General features: G+C 37.8%; 1 protein-coding gene across 1 annotated transcript in view; it reads left to right on the top strand.

The window, feature by feature from the left end:
- The window catches only part of itga6b (integrin, alpha 6b), a 47,641-nt gene that overhangs the window by 14,678 nt on the left and 11,973 nt on the right, over positions 1-20,990 (top strand). The window contains exons 4-15 of the mRNA XM_065291179.2: positions 2,494-2,755; positions 3,140-3,271; positions 4,482-4,695; positions 5,605-5,798; positions 6,493-6,581; positions 6,895-7,022; positions 8,509-8,598; positions 8,688-8,749; positions 8,871-9,040; positions 17,151-17,297; positions 18,069-18,184; positions 18,446-18,599. Coding sequence (XP_065147251.1) covers positions 2,494-2,755; positions 3,140-3,271; positions 4,482-4,695; positions 5,605-5,798; positions 6,493-6,581; positions 6,895-7,022; positions 8,509-8,598; positions 8,688-8,749; positions 8,871-9,040; positions 17,151-17,297; positions 18,069-18,184; positions 18,446-18,599 — 1,758 coding nt within the window. The remainder of the gene's footprint in view (positions 1-2,493; positions 2,756-3,139; positions 3,272-4,481; positions 4,696-5,604; positions 5,799-6,492; positions 6,582-6,894; positions 7,023-8,508; positions 8,599-8,687; positions 8,750-8,870; positions 9,041-17,150; positions 17,298-18,068; positions 18,185-18,445; positions 18,600-20,990) is intronic.

The following is a 20,990-nucleotide window of genomic DNA, read 5'->3' as shown; positions in this document are numbered from 1 at the left end:
AAAAATTATCTGCTGGGTTTGTTCTGACTAAATGAAAAAGTAAATGTTTCAATTTAAATCACGTTGCTGATGTCTTTCCTGTTCAGAGGATAAAGCTCTCTCTACATCAATACTTAATCCCTTCAGATATAAAAAAATCCCTGCTGATATTAACTCTTGTTTTAGCACAAGCTCTGTCGCAAACACTTTTTGTAGCGGAGTCTCTCCACACTTTGAGCTATGATTGTCTTAACAGGAAAAGAGGTGTTTACATGGTATTTCCAGAATATCATATCTGAAAAATGTAAAAGATTAAACGCTGCCATCTACCTGTCAAGTTTAGATTCTTAGCAACTGTTGAACAAGTTACAGATTAGAGGTCGACTTTGGCCGATTTTGCTGCAAAATTAGGCCGATTAATATGCAGGCGCATCTGTGGGCACCTAAGCGTTGTTGTAGAACTCGTGACGCTGCCTCTTGCTGCAAGCAGATTGCTCCCGTGTGTGTGCAGCCGTGCCTTGTTCACAAACAGCTTTAGTAAACGATGGCGGGATCGCGCGAATTAAGCAGCCAGTACAACAGCGCGACAGGCTTATGTGTCGCGGTGCACTGTCCATGCAAAGATTAGGCTCATTTCATGTGATTAATGAGTGATGATGATTTTTGTTTGCGTGACAGAGAGAGCAGAGCCGCGTGCGCACGCTTTCTATCTTTAAACTGTCTCCCTGCTTTTATTACTCAAAACAAAACTGACTTGATGGCGAAAGGTCGGAAGACCAAAACATATCCACTGAGGAAATGTTTTTTCTTTTTTTTTTTTGCGCTGCCCAACCTGGATTACAACACAACGCGTCCGATTCGCGAACTGACTCCTTTGAACGGATTCGTTTGAATGAACGGTTGAAACAACAGATCTGTCCCAACACTAAACTCAAAAGACGTCACTGTCAGCACAGTCAGTCACTTATAGCGCCTCAGAAAGGAGAATGTAAATGTGTTTAGAAAGATTTGGCCTAAATAACAGTCTCAACTAAAAAACATAGACATTTACTATGTTAACTTTATGATGAATAAATAAATTATCAGGTCTACCAAATAAGGATTTTATCCTACAAAGCAATAAAAGCCATGTTAAAAAAACTGATCAAAGATGATGACAGCAGAGTGTCAGGTAATATCTGTGTCTGATAAATGCATGGTGCAGAGGAGGTTGTAAAACTCTTCAGAAAGACCAGTCATAATTTTTTAAAAAGACTTTGACTTAAATAGTGACTTTTTTACATTTAAAATATCTGCTAATGATAAGAACATTTTGATTATTATGTACATATAGAAAATCGGCCAGACATATCGGCCATCGGCTGCTCTGATTTCTAAATATCGGCCAGAGAAAAGCCATATCGGTCGACCTCTATTACAGATGCTTCATCTGCAGCAGGACACACATGCAAAACCGTAGCAGGGTTTCTGACTACTTTCTGTTTACTGTCATGGCGTAATCAAGCAAAAAGTTAAAAGTTACATTTGCCCCAAAATCTGACCCAGCAGGTCAAATTATAAATCATTATTTTGAGATTATCATTGCAAATTGGAGTAAGGTAAGCAGACAGTTTGAAAAAAAGTATTTTTAAGCTAGCATGATGCTTCCGTGACGTTAACATAATTTAGCATGAAGCTAGGAGGATTTTAGCATGACAAGTACAAGAGAAAAGTGGAGAAGCTGATAAAGAATATTAATTCCTACACCCCAGTGTAGTGATGGGGACACTATACTGTCAAAAAGCACCGACCTTCGGATGAGATGTAAAACCGAGGTCCTGACTCTCTGTTGTCATAAAAAAATCCCAGGATGTCTTTCGAAAAAGAGTAGGGGTGTGCCCCGGCATCCTGGCCAAATTTGGCCTACTAATCATCCCCTCATACTAATTGGCGATATCACTCTGTCTCCTCTCCACTAATAAGTTGGTGTGTGGTGGTTGATCTGGCGCAATATGGCTGCCCTCGCATCATCCAGGTCCATTGGTGGTGGTTGAGGAGATTCCCCCATTCATATGTAAAGCGCTTTGAGGTCTGCAGAAAAAGCGCTATATAAATGTAACGGATTATAATAATTATTAAATAGCAAGTAGATCCAGTGTGCAGATGTCCATGAGCAGTTGGCTTGCATGGAAATCTGGGAATTATCAATATTTTACATTAAAAATAATGTCTTTTTTTATTCAGGCTACTTGCATTCATTTCGGACAACCAAAAATTTAAGAGTGGCTGCCCAAAGGGCTACCAGGGATTTAAACATTTTGCAAGCTCTGTACTTACTGAGATGGGTTAAATGCAGAAGTCACATTTTGAGTATGTTTTACCATACTTGACAAATCAGGTCACTTTTACTCCACTTTCACTTTTTTGTGATTGAAGCACCCACTTGTGCCACTTAGATATGCCCATTTTTGTTAGATTCGTTTTTTAATTTATGATATTTATCATCAAATAATTTTTCATCTCATTGGACTTTAGGTCTGTGCACATCGCTACCAGCGGCGCTTATTTGTGAATACAGCTCAAGAACTGCGTGACATCACAGGTCGCTGCTATGTACTAAGTCAAGACCTGACGATTAAAGAAAATTTAGATGAAGATGGAGGTGACTGGATGTTCTGCAATGGTAGAAACAGAGGACATGAACGCTTTGGTGTGTGTCAGCAGGGTCTGTCTGCCACTTTCACACGGGACTATCACTATCTGGTGTTTGGAGCACCAGGAGCTTACAACTGGAAAGGTATTGAAGGACAGTATGAGTTATAGTGCTTGCATGTGTGAGTGTTTTGGAGTAGATTATATATGATTCTGTCAGACATGCAGGTTCTTTTAAGTTTGTGTTTAATTATGTTTTTTCAAACATTCAAAATAATGATGTTAGGATAATATTAAATGTTTACTGAAAATCCAGCAGCAAATCAGATGTTTTTACTTTACTGTCAAAACTAACCCATAATCACTGGGTCACATTTCTGTATACTCACTTCTGCATAAATTCTTGTATATTCATCTGACTCATTGTATTTTACACCTTCCATTTCTATTTTTACACTTTTTTACTCATTCTTTTTCTCCATCCTATATTTTACAATCCTTTCCTCCTCCACTCACTGGGGGTCATCAGGAGTGGTACGGCTTGAGCAGAAGAACAGCTCTCTGTTCGAACAAGGAATTTATGATGATGGCCCATACGAGGTTGGTGATGAGAACCGACTCGACCCTGAGTTGGTGCCTGCTCCTGCCAGCAGCTATTTAGGTGAGTCCATCATTTAATCCAGGTTATCAAAAAACCTAATTTCCCCCAATCCTTAGGCCTTCATTTGACTTATTTTTTACATTGTTGTCTAGTGAGGGACAGGGTTCCAACGGGTCCTTGAAATTCTTGAAAGTTTGTGAATCTGGGGAAAAATTCAAGGCCCTGGAAAGTTCTTGAAAATATACATACATAGATACATGTCATTGAAAGTGCTTGAATCTATTTTATGCAAGAATTTTTCTGGAAAAAATCCTTATTATTCCCTGTGTAGTGAAGGATAATATCATAAATTTCCTAGCCTTTTAAGCACACGTGTTAAACTGTTCGTTTTAAATGCTTAAATCTTTTGTATGCTAATGTTGATTCATACCAAAATGCTTTTTTGCATAGTAGTGTTTGACACATGAAAACATCTCGGGTTATGTATGTAACTGTTGTTCCATGAGAAGGGAACGAGACACTGCGTCTCCCTTGCCATACTTATGTGTCTTTGTAATGCCGTCTTCGGCAATATTTCAGATAGCGATATACTTCCTGGCTCCCACGTCACCCTGTCTTTGTCGTTAAACCTCACCATTGATTGAATTTGATATACACATTCAGACCCACTTACCCCAAGAGGCGTCCCCAAAGTGTCAACATAGTGACGCAGCGCGAGTTTCCTCGAAAGGTATCTTAAAAGGTAACACGATGTAACCTTGCTTTCACTTCAAATGTGTCCCCACATTAAGTACTTGAATTTGAGGGTATTGGACCTGGAACGTCCTTGAAAGGTCCTTGAATTTGAAGTTAACTAAGGTTTGGGAACCCTGGAGGGAGATATGTGATTTGTTTTCAGTATAGTTGGTTTAAACTTTTATATAGTTTTTTTATGTTTATTTCGCTCTGTGCTATATTTGGGACAGATCTTGTTGTTTGTGATTTTGTTGGCATGCTGTTCATGACTAGCATGTTTGTCAAGTAACTACCATGATCAGTTTGTGAATCAGTCACCTTCACTTCAGGTTTCCATGGTGGAATGTTAGTGATGTGACAGTCAAATAGCTATTTAAGTTTGTGGGATTTCCTGGATGTCAACTTTAAACAATGAAAGTGTTTAACCCGTCATATTGTGTTGGTCATCATCAAATCTACATTTTGTCTTTATGTGAGTGCAAATGTCAATCATTGTTTATCTGTTTTCTGATTGGATGTATTGTGTCTGTTATAGGTTACTCGTTGGACTCTGGAAAAATGTTGACTAAGAGGGGTCAGCTGACTATAGTTGCTGGGGCTCCAAGAGCCAATTTCAGTGGAGCAGTTGTACTACTGAAAAAGGAAGCAGATAAAACATCAATGTTGTCAGCTGAGTACATCCTAGAAGGCGAAGGTCTTGCCTCTTCATTTGGCTATGACCTCGCAGTGCTTGACATCAATGCAGACGGGTAAGATCCACTAGACGGGAGCATTCAAATTGTATAGCTTGTAACTTCACATATATTATACTCATTTATACCACGGGTCTGTTGAATGCTGTATTCTGATTGGATGAGAAATGTTCCGTGGGTATGCATTAATTTCTGATAACCGCACACCTAACTTGTCAGATGTCTTAAAAATAGGCACCAGAGCAATGTTTGTGGTAACCGTGGTATAAGAGGAATAATTGACTCCGGTCCTTTGAATTGTTTGAAAATAATGCACCCTCCGCATTGCACCTTGGGTGTGCATTATTTTCTAATAATTCAATGGCCCGTCGTCAATTATTCCTTACGTATAAAAAAGATTTTATTTGAATGTTATTACAAAGTTAACACTCATTAGTGACATATTAAAAGCAATGTATAGTATTGCACAAAATGACAGGATACTGTATTTTATTATCTTATATAGTACATTTATTTATTATATACCAATTCAAACATAAGAAATAATTGACGACAGGCCGTTGAATTATTAGAAAATAATGCACACTCAAGGTGGTAATCGCGGAGTGCCGTTACACCGCGGGTGTGCATAATTTTAAATAATTCAAAGGACTGGAGTCAATTATTCCGCTTATACCACGGTTACCACAAACATTGCTCTGGTGCCTGTTTTTAAGAAATTTGACAAGTTAGGTAAGCGGTTTATAGAAAAATGATCAACATCCATGGAACATTTCTCAACCAATCAGAATAAAGCATTCAACAGAACCGTGGTATAAATGCCTTTAAAAGACCCTTTTTTATCATGCCAATAAAGCTATTTGAATTTGAATCTGACATTTGCTGGGCAAGTATCGAGTATCATATGCTGTGGTCAGTACTACCATGTTTTGGCTTTGTATGTTTAATTATCATTCTCTAAAACAGGTGGGAGGACATTGTAGTCGGAGCACCTCAGTACTTCATTAAAGATGGCGATAAGGGTGGGGCCATCTATGTATACATTAATAAAGAAGGAGCTTGGGACAAAATAATACCCCAAAGAATTGAAGGAGCCGCCAATTCCATGTTTGGTTTGGCTGTGGAAAACATGGGTGATGTAAATCAGGATGGCTATCAAGGTATGAGCTGAGTGCATAAACAGAAGAATACTTATACTGACACATTCAAATATGTTCTAGTATTTATTATTTCTGTTTTTAAAAACGCCATGTGCCCAAGCTACTCCCCATCAGCATGATTTGAGAATGTTTGCTTCAATTTATTAATTTCTCAGAATGCAAAATCCTCATTATTTGTGGCTAATGTTTAGATTTTGAATCCCAAGTCTTTTCCAAAACACATTTAGTTTTTCTCTGTTAGTCCCTGTAAAGTATGATATGAAATATATGTTCTGTGTTAATGTGTTAAAGCCAAATTCGAATGATTAAAAAAACAAAGTAAATCCATTAAGAAAAATGACAGCTTTCTTTGCTCTCAAGCGGTGGGGGCGTGTCCACTGTCGACACTGAAACCACGCCAGTCACGAGAGAGCTGCCGTCTTTCTCAACTTACAAATCCAGCTGAAACCTGAATGGATGCTCGCAATTGTGTTAGAGGCAGGGTCATGAGCGGTGGCTCAAGTGCATTATCGAGTTTCCGTTTTAGGCACTCCTCAAAATCCTGAACTCAGAAATAGTGAAAAATTATTTCACATATAACTCTGCAATTCAGTACAGTCGTTTACAGTCTTTGTGGCGTGTTTGATTCATTTTCACAGTGCTAATGATAACTTTGCTGTAGTGTTTTTTTCAGTGTGATCCTGCTGTTTTTCAGATGTTGCTGTTGGTGCTCCGTATGACAACAATGGAGCTGGAAATGTATTTATCTACCACGGCTTACCTAAAGGACTAAAACAAGCCCAGGTTCAGACATATACACTCAAAAATTTGCTGGGTCAAAAAGGAATAAGACCAATCGGTCATTTAAATGAACCCAAGTTTATATTTCACCAGAAAATGGGTTAAAACAACCCAGCATTTTGGAGTAAAATAACCCAGTATATGGTAAATTACAATCCATCGGGTTGGGTTCGTACCTTTTTGATCCAACGCTGGGTTAAAATATATTTAACCCCGCATTTTTCAGAGTTTATTCACTCCTTTGTGTTTCTTTTCTTTAATTTCCCTTCACTATTCAATCATTCATTCATTTACCTTCATAACTTTTATTTTTTAGGTTCTTGAAGGAAAAAATCACAATGTAAAACTCTTTGGCTACTCTCTTGCCGGCAACTTAGATTTGGACAGAAACCAATATCCTGATCTGGCTGTAGGATCGCTCTCTGATTCAGTATTTGTGTACAGGTGCGATCATATTAATACACAACCTATAATGATTTTTTTATTGCTCTTTGTAAAATGATTTTGTGGCTATTTTGTGATAGAGACATAACACATCAGACAGCAACGTTTAATAGGCTATCTTCTGTCCTGTTTTTTATCCTTTCTTTTAAATGCTAGGTTTAAATAGGCTTGTCACACTTAAAACTAAATGCCCACCGCTATATTTGGCTAACAGTTTTGCATCTCCCCTATTTCCACAAATCTGAGTCTTAAATACGAAGAATACCTCAGTGAGCGATAGCGTGGTTATTCATTTATTTTTATTTATTCCCTATGTATTTGTGAGGTAATTATTACAATTTATCAGTGTTTAGCCAAACACGCTACAGAAAGGTATTTCTAATGGCGGTTGAAACACTTATCCGTAAACAATATACATGTATGTCATTTTGGTTTAAATTGTATTGATACCACTGATCTATATAAACCACTGGATTGTGTATAGAGCGCTAAAGTAACTGCAGGAGATGAAGCCACCAAGCGGCCATATTTGTATGCCTAACCAACCGAGGGCATCATTGACTTGAATTCAAAATCATGTTTTAAATTCGTCCGGTTTACAGCGTATCAAGATTAGTCACACAAGGGATGTATAGAAATCATTTACATTTGTATGAATGAACAGGGCAACTTCATATACAAAACGGAGACTGGTGAAGTACTTTTTATCAATTTACTAATTTAATGATGTCTTATTAATTTAATTGAATGTTTGGGCAAAGTAATATGGCGACGCGGTGGCTTCAATATTGTGATGTCATGCGCAATCCAGTCATTTATATAGATAAGTGATTGATACCCTGTATGTAGCAAACAGTTTGTAACGGATAGAGCAAAATGGTAAACATAATAAAAAAGATTGTTACCTACATGTGAGTATTGCGACATTACTATGAGGTCCAGTGTAATCGTTCATTTTCAGTCTCTCTGTATACATAAATTGTGTCTTAATGACGCAGTCTGGTATTCATTCAGGTTTTCCTATGTTAGGCATAAACAGGAGTCGAACACATTGCCTCTGTTGATTTGTTGATTTCACCTCACTTTCTACTACATGCATTATGATACAGTGACATAGAAGTGGTCGCTGATTTTCTGCAGAGTTGGCCTTTCTTTGCATTATGGCACCATGAGCAAAGTGTGAGATGAATTGTTGTGGTTTTTGAACAAAAAAGAAAGTTTTGATTTCTGAAAAGGATGCATTCACCTCTTTTATGTTAAAAGTTTAAGGAAAATTGTGTTTTTTTTTCAGTTCATGACCCCTTAAAAATTCCTTATGTATCTAGTATGTCTTTATACAAATAAAATAATTATTATTATACAATACATAAATAAGACAATAAAAATTTGTATACCTTATTTGAAAATGCTGCTGTACAAAAACTGAGTGTGTTGTTCAGTAAATGGTTGGATTATGAATGCATTAACAATGAATCTTAAAATATAGGGCAAGGTCAGTTATCAGCATGGAAAAGACTGTAACAACCACACCCAAAGAGCTGGACCTCACACAGAAAAACTGTGGAAACACTATATGGTGAGAAAACCATAGTTTTAAAGTCCTTGTCAGACATGTTTTTAAATGCCAAGCAAATCTCCCTCTCATTTACATTTACTGTTTTCTAGTTTTGAAGTGAAGGCCTGCTTCAAATTTTCAGTCAACCCAAAAAACTACAATCCTACTATAAGTAAGTAGACGTCGTCTTTGTTTTCTGCACGATTGATTCTGATTGTTTTTTTTATTGTCAGTAAACAAATACAAACATTTTTGTGCTTTGTATCAGTGTGTACTTTATTTGCTTGTTTTAGAGGTTGCCTACACTATGAGAGCTGAATCTGAAAGACAGAAACTTAAACTTCCTTCAAGAGTCATCTTCACCAACCGATCACCCACAGACTCTGAGTTTGAAAGCAAAGGAACTGTAGAACTCAAGGGTCAGGGCACAGAAAACTGTGTTACAAGAAGCCTCAAACTGCAGGTACAGCTTTCCATTTAAAGCCACTACTGGGCAATATTTAAAGTAAGTAATATCATAAAACATCTGAGATTAAATCAATAAAAAATGAGTCATGGAAAATGTATTATCCTTAAATTACCCAAACCCTTGACTTTTTTGTTAGTGGAATACAAATGCAATCTGCAAATCTCATAAACCCATATTTTATTCACAATTAGTCATAGGAAACATTCTGAAAGTACACTAAGGAAGTTTACCAATTTAAGATTAAATATGGTCATAAAATATGGTCATTTTAAATTTGATGGCTGCTACACATTTCAAAAAACCTAGGCTACATTTTATATCTACTTTATTGGTTTATTGGCAGCAGGTCAATAACATGACTGGGTATAAAGAGTATCTTAGATAGGCAGAGTCTCTATGGTTCACCAGTCTGGGGAAAAACTGTGTACATAGACAGGGCCCTATTTTAACGATCTAAGCGCATTTTATAAATCTAAACGGGCGTGTCCGATTCCACTTTTGATAATTTAAAGGGGGAAATCGTCTAAAAGGGTTGTTCCTATTTTTCCTAATCAGTAATGGGTGTGTTTTGGACGTAACTTGCAATAAACCAATGAGTCTCAGATCTCATCCCCTTTAAAAGCTGATTCCCTATTTAGATGGCAGAATTTTTAAAATAAAGCGGAGGAAGAAGACCACCAGTTTAAGATTGATATTAAAAAATTTCGTTTTATTTTTTATTTTTAATGAAATTATTATTTTTTTATATTAAAACCTTCAAAAGTTGTTTTCTTTCAGTCATGGAAGTAAAATTAGCAGGCTTTTAATTGATGTAAATATATGGATAGCCATCAAATTTCTTTTACAAATATGCAAGAAAAGGTTTGCAATCTAAAAATAATTTATTTGTAACAAATAGGAAATAAAGAATTTACTAAAGTGTGGAGAGCTGAAACGTTTTAGCACTCGGACAGCGCCGTAAGGGTTTTGAAAAGCATAAAGGTTCTCATCTCAGCATATCCACAGGTACAGAGTTATCATATACAATAAATCCGTGGGGTAGCATTAAAAAAAAAAAACATTTAAAAATAGATGCAATATTTGCATTTGTTTAAAGCTAACCATTCAATAACTTACCAGGCTAAAGGAGAAGCTGCTTTTTATACCTTCTAACATCTCACACTCAGTCCTCATTTATGTCCAAGCGATTCAATAATAATCTTTTACATTTGAATCCTTTCATTTTTAAAAACAGTTGTGTACTGCGCATCCATGTGTGTGATAAGCAAACGCGTTGTCGTCCCGTTTGTAGTCGCATATTGTGCTCATTAAATAACAAAAACAATATTGCGCCAATTTTTTTTTTGAAGGGGGGTTGGCTAAGTACAAAAAACTTTGTTGGGAGTGAGTTGAGATGGCATCTATTAAGCAGAACATCTTTGGCACAGCGCATGTGCTCTTTAGGCCATGGGTCTCCAATGTTGTTCCTGGAGGGCACCTGTCCTGCAGATTTCAGTTTCAAACCAAATCAAACACACTTGAACCTGCTTAAGTTGTTGAGGGTTACCCAAAAATAAGACAAATGTGTGTTGGAGTAGGGTTTGAACTAAAATATGCAGGACAGGTGCTGCCCTCCAGAAACAATCTTTTGGCCAATCAGTTAAGATAACAACTGAGCATTGTCATCTTTTCCATGGATGAAGACAACTTGAATCGCTGTGATTCTGAGGTAAGTTTGCAGTCAATCATTTGCTTTTAAATACTTGCCTTTAGCTAGCTAGTTGCAACAGTAATGTTACCTTGCCAGATGTGGTTAATAAGTGTTTCGTGATAGATTTTCCCTAAAGTTACATAATCAAACCTTTTAATGGAGCTTGTTAGCAGGTAAGCTAATGTTAAAGTTATTAAAATGCCAGTACAAAATGACTGTGCAAACATAATTTAAGGCTAACCTCTACAGCGAACACCTCATTGTGTTTTAATGACTGATCATGTTGACAGTGGTTTCGTGTTGAATTGTATTGATTGCTAATGTATTAGAAGTAGAGAATTTTTTCAAAGTTTTGTGTTGGCTGTTTAAAATGTGTGCTAAAGTTTTATCGTGATTATATATCATGCTAGTTGACTTATTGAGGATGAGGATGTCACTCGTGTTTTCCAACAGCAAGCATGCAGGAGTATTTACAAACCAAAACACTGGCTCTGGTACATTATTATTCATTTATAATGAAAAGGAAGTTCTAAAGTCAGCTGATATCTTGACAATTCTTTTGCAGAATGAGAAAGCTAACAGGGGAAGAGAGGCTATTTATGTAGCACAGCTAAAGGTCTGAGGTGCAGAAGGAGCTGGTCCTGCTAAAGCTTTAGACCATGACAGAGGTGAAGGGATTCCAGCAGTGGGACAGTTTCCCACTGTCACTGTATTTTAAAAAATAGACAATGCAAAATGCAGCCTCTGTTTAAAAAGAAATAAACTACAGAAACAAGGGCCCTCATGCCCTCTTGGCACACTGCCAAGCCGAAGTGCACAGGCAAAAAGTGTGCACTATAATGACTTCAGCCATTGTCCTTCCAGTCCCAAACCAAAGTGCTTTTGCTTCAAAGGGACCTGATGCAATGAGGAAACAGGTAAGGGTGCATGTGCCTACATTTCAGCGAATTGCTAATGCAGAGGTGTTTATGGATTAAATAGACTTGTAGGCTTGGTTTCACAGACAAGGCTTAGCTAAAGCCAGAGTCAGGAGTAGGCCTTAGTTAAATGAAGATGTTTAAGCATCTTTTATAAACATGCCTTATAAAAAGATGTTACTGGTATGCAGGCCAGCTGACAGTCTTGCCTGGGCCCGGGACAAGATAATCTTAGAGGGCCCCTCGGCCCCCCTACTTTTTACGGGTAACACAAGACATTTGGCATTATCAGATTCATGACCCACGAATATTGCATTATTGTACATTGTATTCAACATTTATTTAGTAGTTAAATGTAGTACTGACACTATATACTGACACAAAATAACTTTTATTTATATAACGTCAACCCCCTCTTTTGAAAACCTCTATTTTCTTCTTTTCTTTTAATTTCTGAGCACCAGACTTGTGCTGAGTCTGACCGGATATTTTGAGCGTACTGAAACTTCAAATCAAATGACATCATAAAATTTTGATCAGTGGCCAAACCATTTTTGTGTTGGGCTGGGGGTTTTTTAACCACTATTTCAAGTACAGGAGGAAAACAAATAAAAAGTTTTATGTATCTCAAATATTAGATTTTTTCCACATATATGCCTATTTTCTTTATTTTTTAACAATTGCAGTGTTTCCCACAGGATTTTGAGAGACTGTGGCATGATGACGTCACACGCCGATTAGCATATTTGTGGCGTCATTGCGTCGTGTTTTACTCTTTAATCTGTCACATTATATTGCATTTTAACACAACTGAATGCTATTTTTACATATTATTTGTTCTGTTGTCTATAAAATAGTGACTAAACAGGACCCAGTAACGACCCAGTAACTCCTTGTTAATGTATGTTAATGTTAATGTAAATCCAATCAGCTCTTTCTTTAACTGCTGCTAAAAACGCGCCCTCATCTGACAAAATCATCATACATTTACATTGAGGCTGTACTGATGTTGCTCTTCTCATCAGTGTTGTTGCGTTATGAGCGCTTTTTTATTTTAAATACGAGTGGTAGTTTTATTGTATATCGCGTATAGCCAGGGCCAGATTAACACTTTGTTATACCCTGGGCAACAATATTCAAGGGCCCCATCATCATGACTCCAGGATCACCATAATATGGTCATATACAGAATATATTACTGTAATATACAGTAAATATACTCAATACTTCCAATTCTAACTGTCATCGGGTGTATTTTGATTTACAAATATTTAAATGCTCATACAAATGCACTATTATGTCCCCTATCAAAGACATTCACTTACATATGATGCTATGAAAACAAAACACAGCAGCATCAATATAATCTCTGAAGTGTACTCATAAACACATAAACTGAATGTGTTATCAACATGTCAGTTTATTATAAGAAAAAAAAGACTTTAACAGCCAACAGGTTTACAGCTGGGGAAACTGGACTGATTTTTAGACTGGTTTAGTGTTAATCAACATCTAACTCAAGGCCAAAAGTTACTCAACTGTTAATTTAAATTAAATAAACTGTTTACAAGTATTATTACAAGAGCATCATGTAGCCTAACATTAGAAACCCAAACCAAAGTGAAGGAAAATATAATTTGCAAGACTGAACTGAACTGAACAACGCAGACATGAATTTCCTCACAGAAGTTTAAGATCATATCTTGAAGTTAGATTTATAAATGAACACAGAGAAGGGAAGTTTAACACTATAGCACAAGCAAACATGCTGAAGAGGAACTGAAGGCAGCTAAAAACCATCAGGGCATAAACACTGGCTTATTTTATTGCATTTTGGATCCTTACCTCCAGATAAAGTATTAAACTGGACTGATGATTTAAATGTTGTTTACTCACATGTGCGTTGTTAACTCTCCGGATTTTATGTTACAGCACTCATCCACTCGTTCAATTCTCCACATGGACTGTTTTTGTTTACAGTCGCGTGAGCAGCTACACTGCAGGTTTGACTTCATTTGGCGCTAAGCAGACCTCTTGGTGATGTCAAAGTACCGCGAGAGCGATTCAAAGCAGATTTCTCCTTGTGATAACTGGAATCGCTCTCGCGGTACTTTGCTGTCACACGCCAGTGGGCTCTTGTTGCGCCACAGCAGTCTGCTCCCCAGTCACTTTCGCGCCGCTAAAGTAATTTGATTTGATACGCCGATAGGATCGGGGAGATACCTGCTCGTGCCCTTGCTGCCCTGGACCCTCTAGAGGTCTTGGGCCCCTGGGCAATTGCCCAGTTGCCCGTATGGTTAATCCAGCCCTGCGTATAGTGCAGACAATTTGTTGCAAATTCAGAAATATGAGAGAATACACGGTTGCTGTTACTACAAAACACGTGCACGAGCATACCGCATCATAGGTAAGGAGAGAGCTCGGACACAGACTCACACCAGAACGGGTATGTGTGGTAATGCTGACCTTTTGTTAAGTCATTCATGATGAACTCGATCAGCCATATTCTCTATCAGTGACATCCGTGACTGTTGACGTTTACGCGAAAAAGAAAGTACACAGAGGAACGCGGAGTAAAAATTTTTTTACTGTTGAGAGAGCTGCGCTGCTTGCAACATGAGAGAGAGGGGAGGGGGCGCGCGTTGTTGAGGCGCTGCATGCAACGAGTGAGGGAGGAGGGAGGCGCGCTGAGGGCTCGCTACAATGAATTAATAGTAAAATTAAAATGTAAATGGGAATCATGAAAAATCTATTTGTGGCGGCCAGTGTTTATTCTGTGACAGATAAATCAATGTATGGGAAACACTGAATTATTCCATAGGTTCCAATTCTGGGCCCCCCCTCATCCTGGGCCCGGGACAACAGACCCGTTTGTCCCCCCCTGTCGGCGGGCTTGCTGGTATGTATCTTGAGACAAATCAATGGCATTGGCATATTTTAAGATCTGATGACAAGTGCTGCAAAAAAGGCTTGAGGTCAAACAGTCAAACATTTTGCAAGAGAAGGCACATGGTTAAGAAATAAGTAAAGTTGTGTTAATAAATGTTTCTCACTCTAATCAAATCTTGTCTGTTATCTTTATTTTCTTGTCAGAGCACACCATATTGCTTTGTTTGCATGTTTACATTAAAGGGACACTCCACTTTTTTGAAAAAAACTAAATGCTAATTTTCCAGCTCCCCTAGAGTTAAACATTTGATTTTTACCGTTTTGGAATCCATTCAGTCGATCTCCATGTCTTGCAGTACCACTTTTAGCATAGCTTATCATAATCCATTGAATCTAATACGACCATTAGCATCGCCCTAAAAAATAACCAAAGACTTTTGATATTTTTCCTATTTAAAACTTGACTCTTCTATCTGTTTTTAAATGTTTGTTCTCTTTTAATACTACCACACGGATTTATTGTATATGATGACTTGGTACCTCTTGATTTGTTTAGAAACATTTTTAAGTAATGCTTTAAAAAAAAAATGGCACTGTCCGAGTGCTGAAACGGCTCTCTGCACGTTTGTAAATTCTATATCTCTTGTTTGTTACAAATAAAGTATTTTTAGAGTACAAACCTTTTTTGCATATTTGCCAATTATTTTATGAGATGTAGGATATCAATACATTTACAGCAATTAAAAGCCTGCTATTTTTACTTCCATGACTGAAAAAAAACTGCTTTTAAAGGTTTTAATAATAATTAAAAAAAAATGTATACAAATAAAAACAACACTATTTTTAACATTAATCTTAAACTTAATAGTTAATTTTAAACTTAATAACTTATTAGTTTTTCAGTTTAAAAAAAAATCTGCTTTCTAAATAAGGATTAGGCATGACACAGGTGCAACTTGCTTTTAAAGGGGATGAGAGCTCAAAACACACCCATTACGAAAATAGGAACAACCCTTTTAGGTCGTGCACTTGGCGAATAAACTATTTTTACCATCGTTAAGTTAGCAAAAGTGGGTTCGGACAGCCCGTTTAGACCGTGTGACGTATGCTTTAGACAATGCGCTTAGACCGTTAAAATAGGGCCCTAAATGTGCAGTGGCCACTGGTGTGTGTATACAATCCAAAAGAATAATTATCCAAACTGATGTTACTGGAAAGGTCTTAAATGGCTTTGTGTTGGTAAAAGTGTGGCACATTGGTTGGGTGTTACCAATCAGTATAGTAGATCTACTGTGATTTTTATGTTAAAATATTGGGGGGGGGGGGGGTTGAAATTGATGGATTTGAATATTGAGGGTTACCACCCCCATCCCCCAAACTACACCCCTGATAGTAAGAAGTAGAAAAGATTTGTAATATTCATTTAATGTGGTATAAAGTACTGCCACCTAGTGGTTTTATATCTACATTTTATTCACTATTTGTGACCCTGGACTACAAAACAAATCGCAAGGGTAATTTTTTTTAAAATGTACATCATAAGCTTAATAAATATGCTTTAAATTGATACTGTTGGTTAGGATAGGATAGTATTTGTCCGAGAAACAACAATTTGAAAATCCTGAATCTGATGGTGAAAAAAATCTAAATGATAACAAAATCGCATTTAAAGGTCAAAGTCCAAATGAAGTCTCTAGAAACATTACTAAGGGAAAGGTTTATTATTGCACTCTCTACTGGCTTACCGCTGCAATGAAAATGTTGACTGAACACATAAGCTTTTACATAAAAACCAAACCTGAATGGGAAATTCAAGAGCTGGTAGCAACAATAGCAAGTTTGTAGGCGAGTGTCTGACCAATTGTGTTAAAAATTTTGCTGCTTCCACTCACAAAAAAAGTTTTGATATTTATGGTAGGAATTGTACAAAATATCCTTTACATAATAGGAGATTTTTGGCATAAAAGAAAAATAGATTATTTAAATTCTTGGCTTTTTCAACAAATATACCCGTGCAAGTTACAACTGAGTTTTGTGTTCCAGGGTCACATATCATACAATAAGATTCCAGTCAAGGCAGAACTGAAGACTTAATTGTCCGGGATGGGGAAGACAGAACCCAAGTGCAGACAGCTCTCAACCAAAAAGATTTTTATTATATAACAAAAACTCCCTCGAGGGGGGGTAAACAAGACAAGACTTAAATAACAGACAGGGCAAAAACAAGACAAAGACTCCTGACGATGACACACAATGATCCAGCACAAGACAGCAGACAGAAGGCATTAAATAGGGAAGAACTTAACTAGGGAACGAGGACACACAGGTGAAGGGCGTAAATTAATAATGAATAATTAACAAGGAAGCGAGGGGGTGGGGTCAAGACTAAAGACAGGAGAGCACGAGGTACACAAAACATAAACACAGGCCACGTGACTCTCCACACAAAACAAGACAGCAGTGAGGGCTGCCATGACCCTGTCACACGAACACATAAAAGACATACAGGGCTGACAGGATCATGACATTAATTATATAAGGAAATATAACACAACGGTGTACTATGTAAGGGGTGTACTAATAATGCAAGTACCTTTTATATGCACAGGAAAACATCGTTGATAAGCTAAGAGGCATCCCTATTGAAGTGTCAGTGGAGATTCTGAACCCAACATCACGCCGAAAGAGACAGAGTGCTCTCCCCACCCTGCTTCCTATACTGAACTCTAACCAAGATAACACAACTGTTACCAAGGTAATTGTACTTTGTTAACTGACACATTACAAAGGGGAAGATGAGGGAAAATAAGACATCAGTGGGAAAAATTGTAACAATATGGAAGGCTATAGAAATGGTAGATCTGCCTTTTAGTTGAAAAAGACAACATTTTTGGTTATTTTCATCCTGACAAATATTTGTAGAGATGTCAGTCTTTCCAATCAACCCTATATCACGAAAATGCGTGACTATTTCACGCATGGACCAGCGTGACAATGTCACGCTTTGCCGCGTTTGAGCGTGAGCATGTCACGCTTTTCTGTTTGTGTCACTGTCACGTATTGGTTACTCAACTTTTTTGTCCTATTTTCAAACCATTGTCGCTTCGGTTTAGGGTTAGATTTGGTGCTTGTGTTATATGTCACTTTAAGTATTTGTCACTTTAAGTATTGGTTTATAAAAAAAAAAGATACAATACTTATTCTTTTATATTTTCTAAACTTTAACCAATTGTCACCTGACGTTGGGGTTAGAGTTTGTTTAGGTAAGGGTGTCATTTTATGTAAATCTAACCCTAAACCGAAGGGACAATGGTAAGAAATTAGGACAAAAAAGTTGAGTAACCAATACGTGACAGTGACACAAACAGAAAGCGTGACATGCTCACGCTCAAACGCGGCAAAGCGTGACATTGTCACGCTGGTCCATGCGTGAAATAGTCACGCAATTTCGTGATACTGGGTTGTTCCAATAGACATTTGCAAGATGGCTGCTGTGTGAACTGGTTAAATCTCTTTGGGTTTTCAGGTTCAGTTTGTTAAGGAAGGATGTGGTTCTAACCATGATTGTCAAAGTGACCTGCAATTAAAATATAAATTCTACAGCCCGGAACTAAACAAAGCTATCTATCATCCATTGCCTGAGTGAGTTTTTCTCTAATTCCATTGAAGTATATTTGCTCGAAGTTACATTAACTGTCATTTGTGGTTAAATTCATTTCTTAATGTAATACCTGCACTTTTTATTGGATAAATGTGACCTAAAAAAACTCAAAAAGTCATGGGTTCGAACCCAGGGAACAAACATCCTGATAAAAAGGCTTATACTCTGCTATAAGCCACTTTGGGTCAAAGTGTCTGCCAATGAAAAGAAAATCTGATTTTTTTCTGTTTCTTTTATCTCAGGGAAAATGGAGTTCCTGTCATTTCTCTAAGTGATCAGAAAGAAATTGCCCTGGAGATCACAGTGACTAATAAGGGTGATGCCGCTTATGAAGCACAGCTGACGGGCTCTTTCCCTAAATCACTTTCTTATTATGATGTTAACACTAAATCCGCTGTAAGTTCAGCTATTAGATGTCTGTCTAATTATGTATGTCAGAAATCGCTGTTCACATTATAACAATAACTATAAATATAGCTGCAAGCACTAATGGCGGGCCCTCGCACGTTTTTTTACCGCTACACGGTGCGTCCGAGAAAACGATGCACGGTGGACAAGGGCATGAAGTGGGTAAATATCAGTGGGCTATTTAATGTTATTACTGAGCCATTTGGGCACTGTAGGTAAAAGAAACCCCACATTTTAGACAAACTGGAGCGCTAGTGAGCCACTTAAGAGACACGCCTATGTCTGACCTGTTTGTGCACACTTAACAGCCGACAACTCTGATGTGTGTGCCAACTTTTAGGTTAATCTAAGCACGCCAAGAGCCCTAAATATGCCTGAAATAAAAGTAAAGTTTGGGGCGTTGCCATGGGAACAGCGTTCGAGATATCAAAAATACCTTCGCAATTTATCATCTACTATGTCTCGGCATCATGTTGACCACGTTTGGTGTCAATCGCATGAATATCCTAGAAGGAGTATTTAAAAGTTCACTGCATGCAACTGTCAGCCTTAAATATGTGTAAAAATGAAAGTAAAGTTTGACGCGTTGCCATGGGAACAGCGTTTGAGATATAAAAAATCCCTTCGCAATTTATCATCTAAAATGTCTCAGCATCATGTTGACCACTTTTGGTGTCAATCGCATGAAAATCCTAGGAGGAGTATTTAAAAGAACATCGCATGGAACTGTCAAAAAAATCCACCTTTGTGACTGACACACTTCCTGGCGCCTGGTGGTGGCGCTATACCCAGGAGTCACAATAGGCACATCGATGCGATCGGAATCTTCAGACGAACAAACATCCTGCATGTCATCACAATAAGATATATTTTGCCTCAGATATTAGACACTTCCTGTTTCTCTGATTTCGTCATAAATTTATGGCCTCGGCATTGCAGAACCGTTCGAGATATCAAAAATCCCTTCGCAATTTAGCAAGTACAATGTCTTGGGATCATGATCACCACGTTTGGTGTCATTTGCATGAATCGACTAGGAGGAGTATTTAAAAGTTCATCGCATACATTTTTTAAACAATCCAAAATAGCCGACTTCCTGTTGGGGGGAGCTTAAATGTTAGGGGCAAAAGTTGTTCGGGTCGATGAGATCTATATGCGTACCAACTCTCGTACATGTGCGTACATGTTTGCCCGATCTGTGCAACAATGTTTGTTTTTGCATTACAGGGGGCGCTACAGAGCCCCCCTGCCACGCCCGAGTTCCAGCCTTTGCCAGGTCCTAATGGTCGACGACTCTGAAGTCTGTGCCAAATTCCAAGAGTTTTCGAGTATGTTAAAGGCTCTCTAAGCGAATCTGCGAGACGTTAGTTATTGTTGACGTTTGAAACTGTTTTCAAACAGACGGAGCGTAGCTAACTCCTCCCCCTCCCCCTGCCTTCCGTGCTTTCATGAACGCGCCCAACCCCCACCCCCAAATCCTTTTTGTCGTTTATTGGCTGGAATACTTTGTTTTGTTTTGTGAGCTAGGTTTGGCCACTTGTTGATATTGCCGTTTGTGAAGCCTGGGCTGTCTACAGAGATCGCGTTTTTTTACAGTTTGATCAGCGGACAGGCAGCAAGCAGATAGTGAGGAGATGTTTCCGGTATGTAACAAAAAATGTTTTATGGTCCAAAACGCTTCAATTCGCTTAGCGCGCCTTTAAGGCACCCAAAATGTAAAAAAATAAAAGTAAAAAATTAAATAAAATAAAAATAATAAATCCGAGCAAAAACAATAGGGCTTCGCACCTTTCGGTGCAGGCCATTCTGGCCTGCTCCTCGGTGCTCGGGCCCTAAAAATATAGTTTTAAAAATATTTTATATTAAAGAGAATTGCGGAGTTCACACCATACCTATAATGATAAAGATACAATAAACAAGTGCATGCGCACTTAAAATGACAGTGGAGAAGCTCATTGCTGAGGTTTTTTAATATAAAATTACCCTAGGTCCAGGACTGATGAAGTTGCTGTGAAATTGACTAAATAATGCTTGTTCCCTACCATACTGACTACCCCAAAAGGTAAGATTTTAGATTACACAAAGATTCACTGTTTCGAGGGAAACCCAGCGTGTGTGGACATAAGATGGTTAACCGCTGTGTAAATGCATCAAGAACAGCATGTTACACATTGAGTTACATGTAAAAATTGCAAAAGTTTTTATTACAAGAAATATGCAATATTAGTGATTTGCGTAAATGTAACGCGCATGTGTGAATTAGCATAAATGGATTGTTATCGCCCGGTGATGTGGACGGTAATATAGTTATCGTTATAATGTAAACGGTCCTTTAGAGTAGGCTTTCTCAAGCCAACATAAAGTCTGTTCACAAACATT

Source organism: Paramisgurnus dabryanus, chromosome 23, assembly GCF_030506205.2.
Source record: "Paramisgurnus dabryanus chromosome 23, PD_genome_1.1, whole genome shotgun sequence".
In the NCBI taxonomy this organism is placed as follows: Eukaryota; Metazoa; Chordata; class Actinopteri; order Cypriniformes; family Cobitidae; genus Paramisgurnus; species Paramisgurnus dabryanus.
The sequence above is the reverse complement of the archived record's forward strand: the minus strand, read 5'-3'. Positions and strand labels throughout refer to the sequence as shown.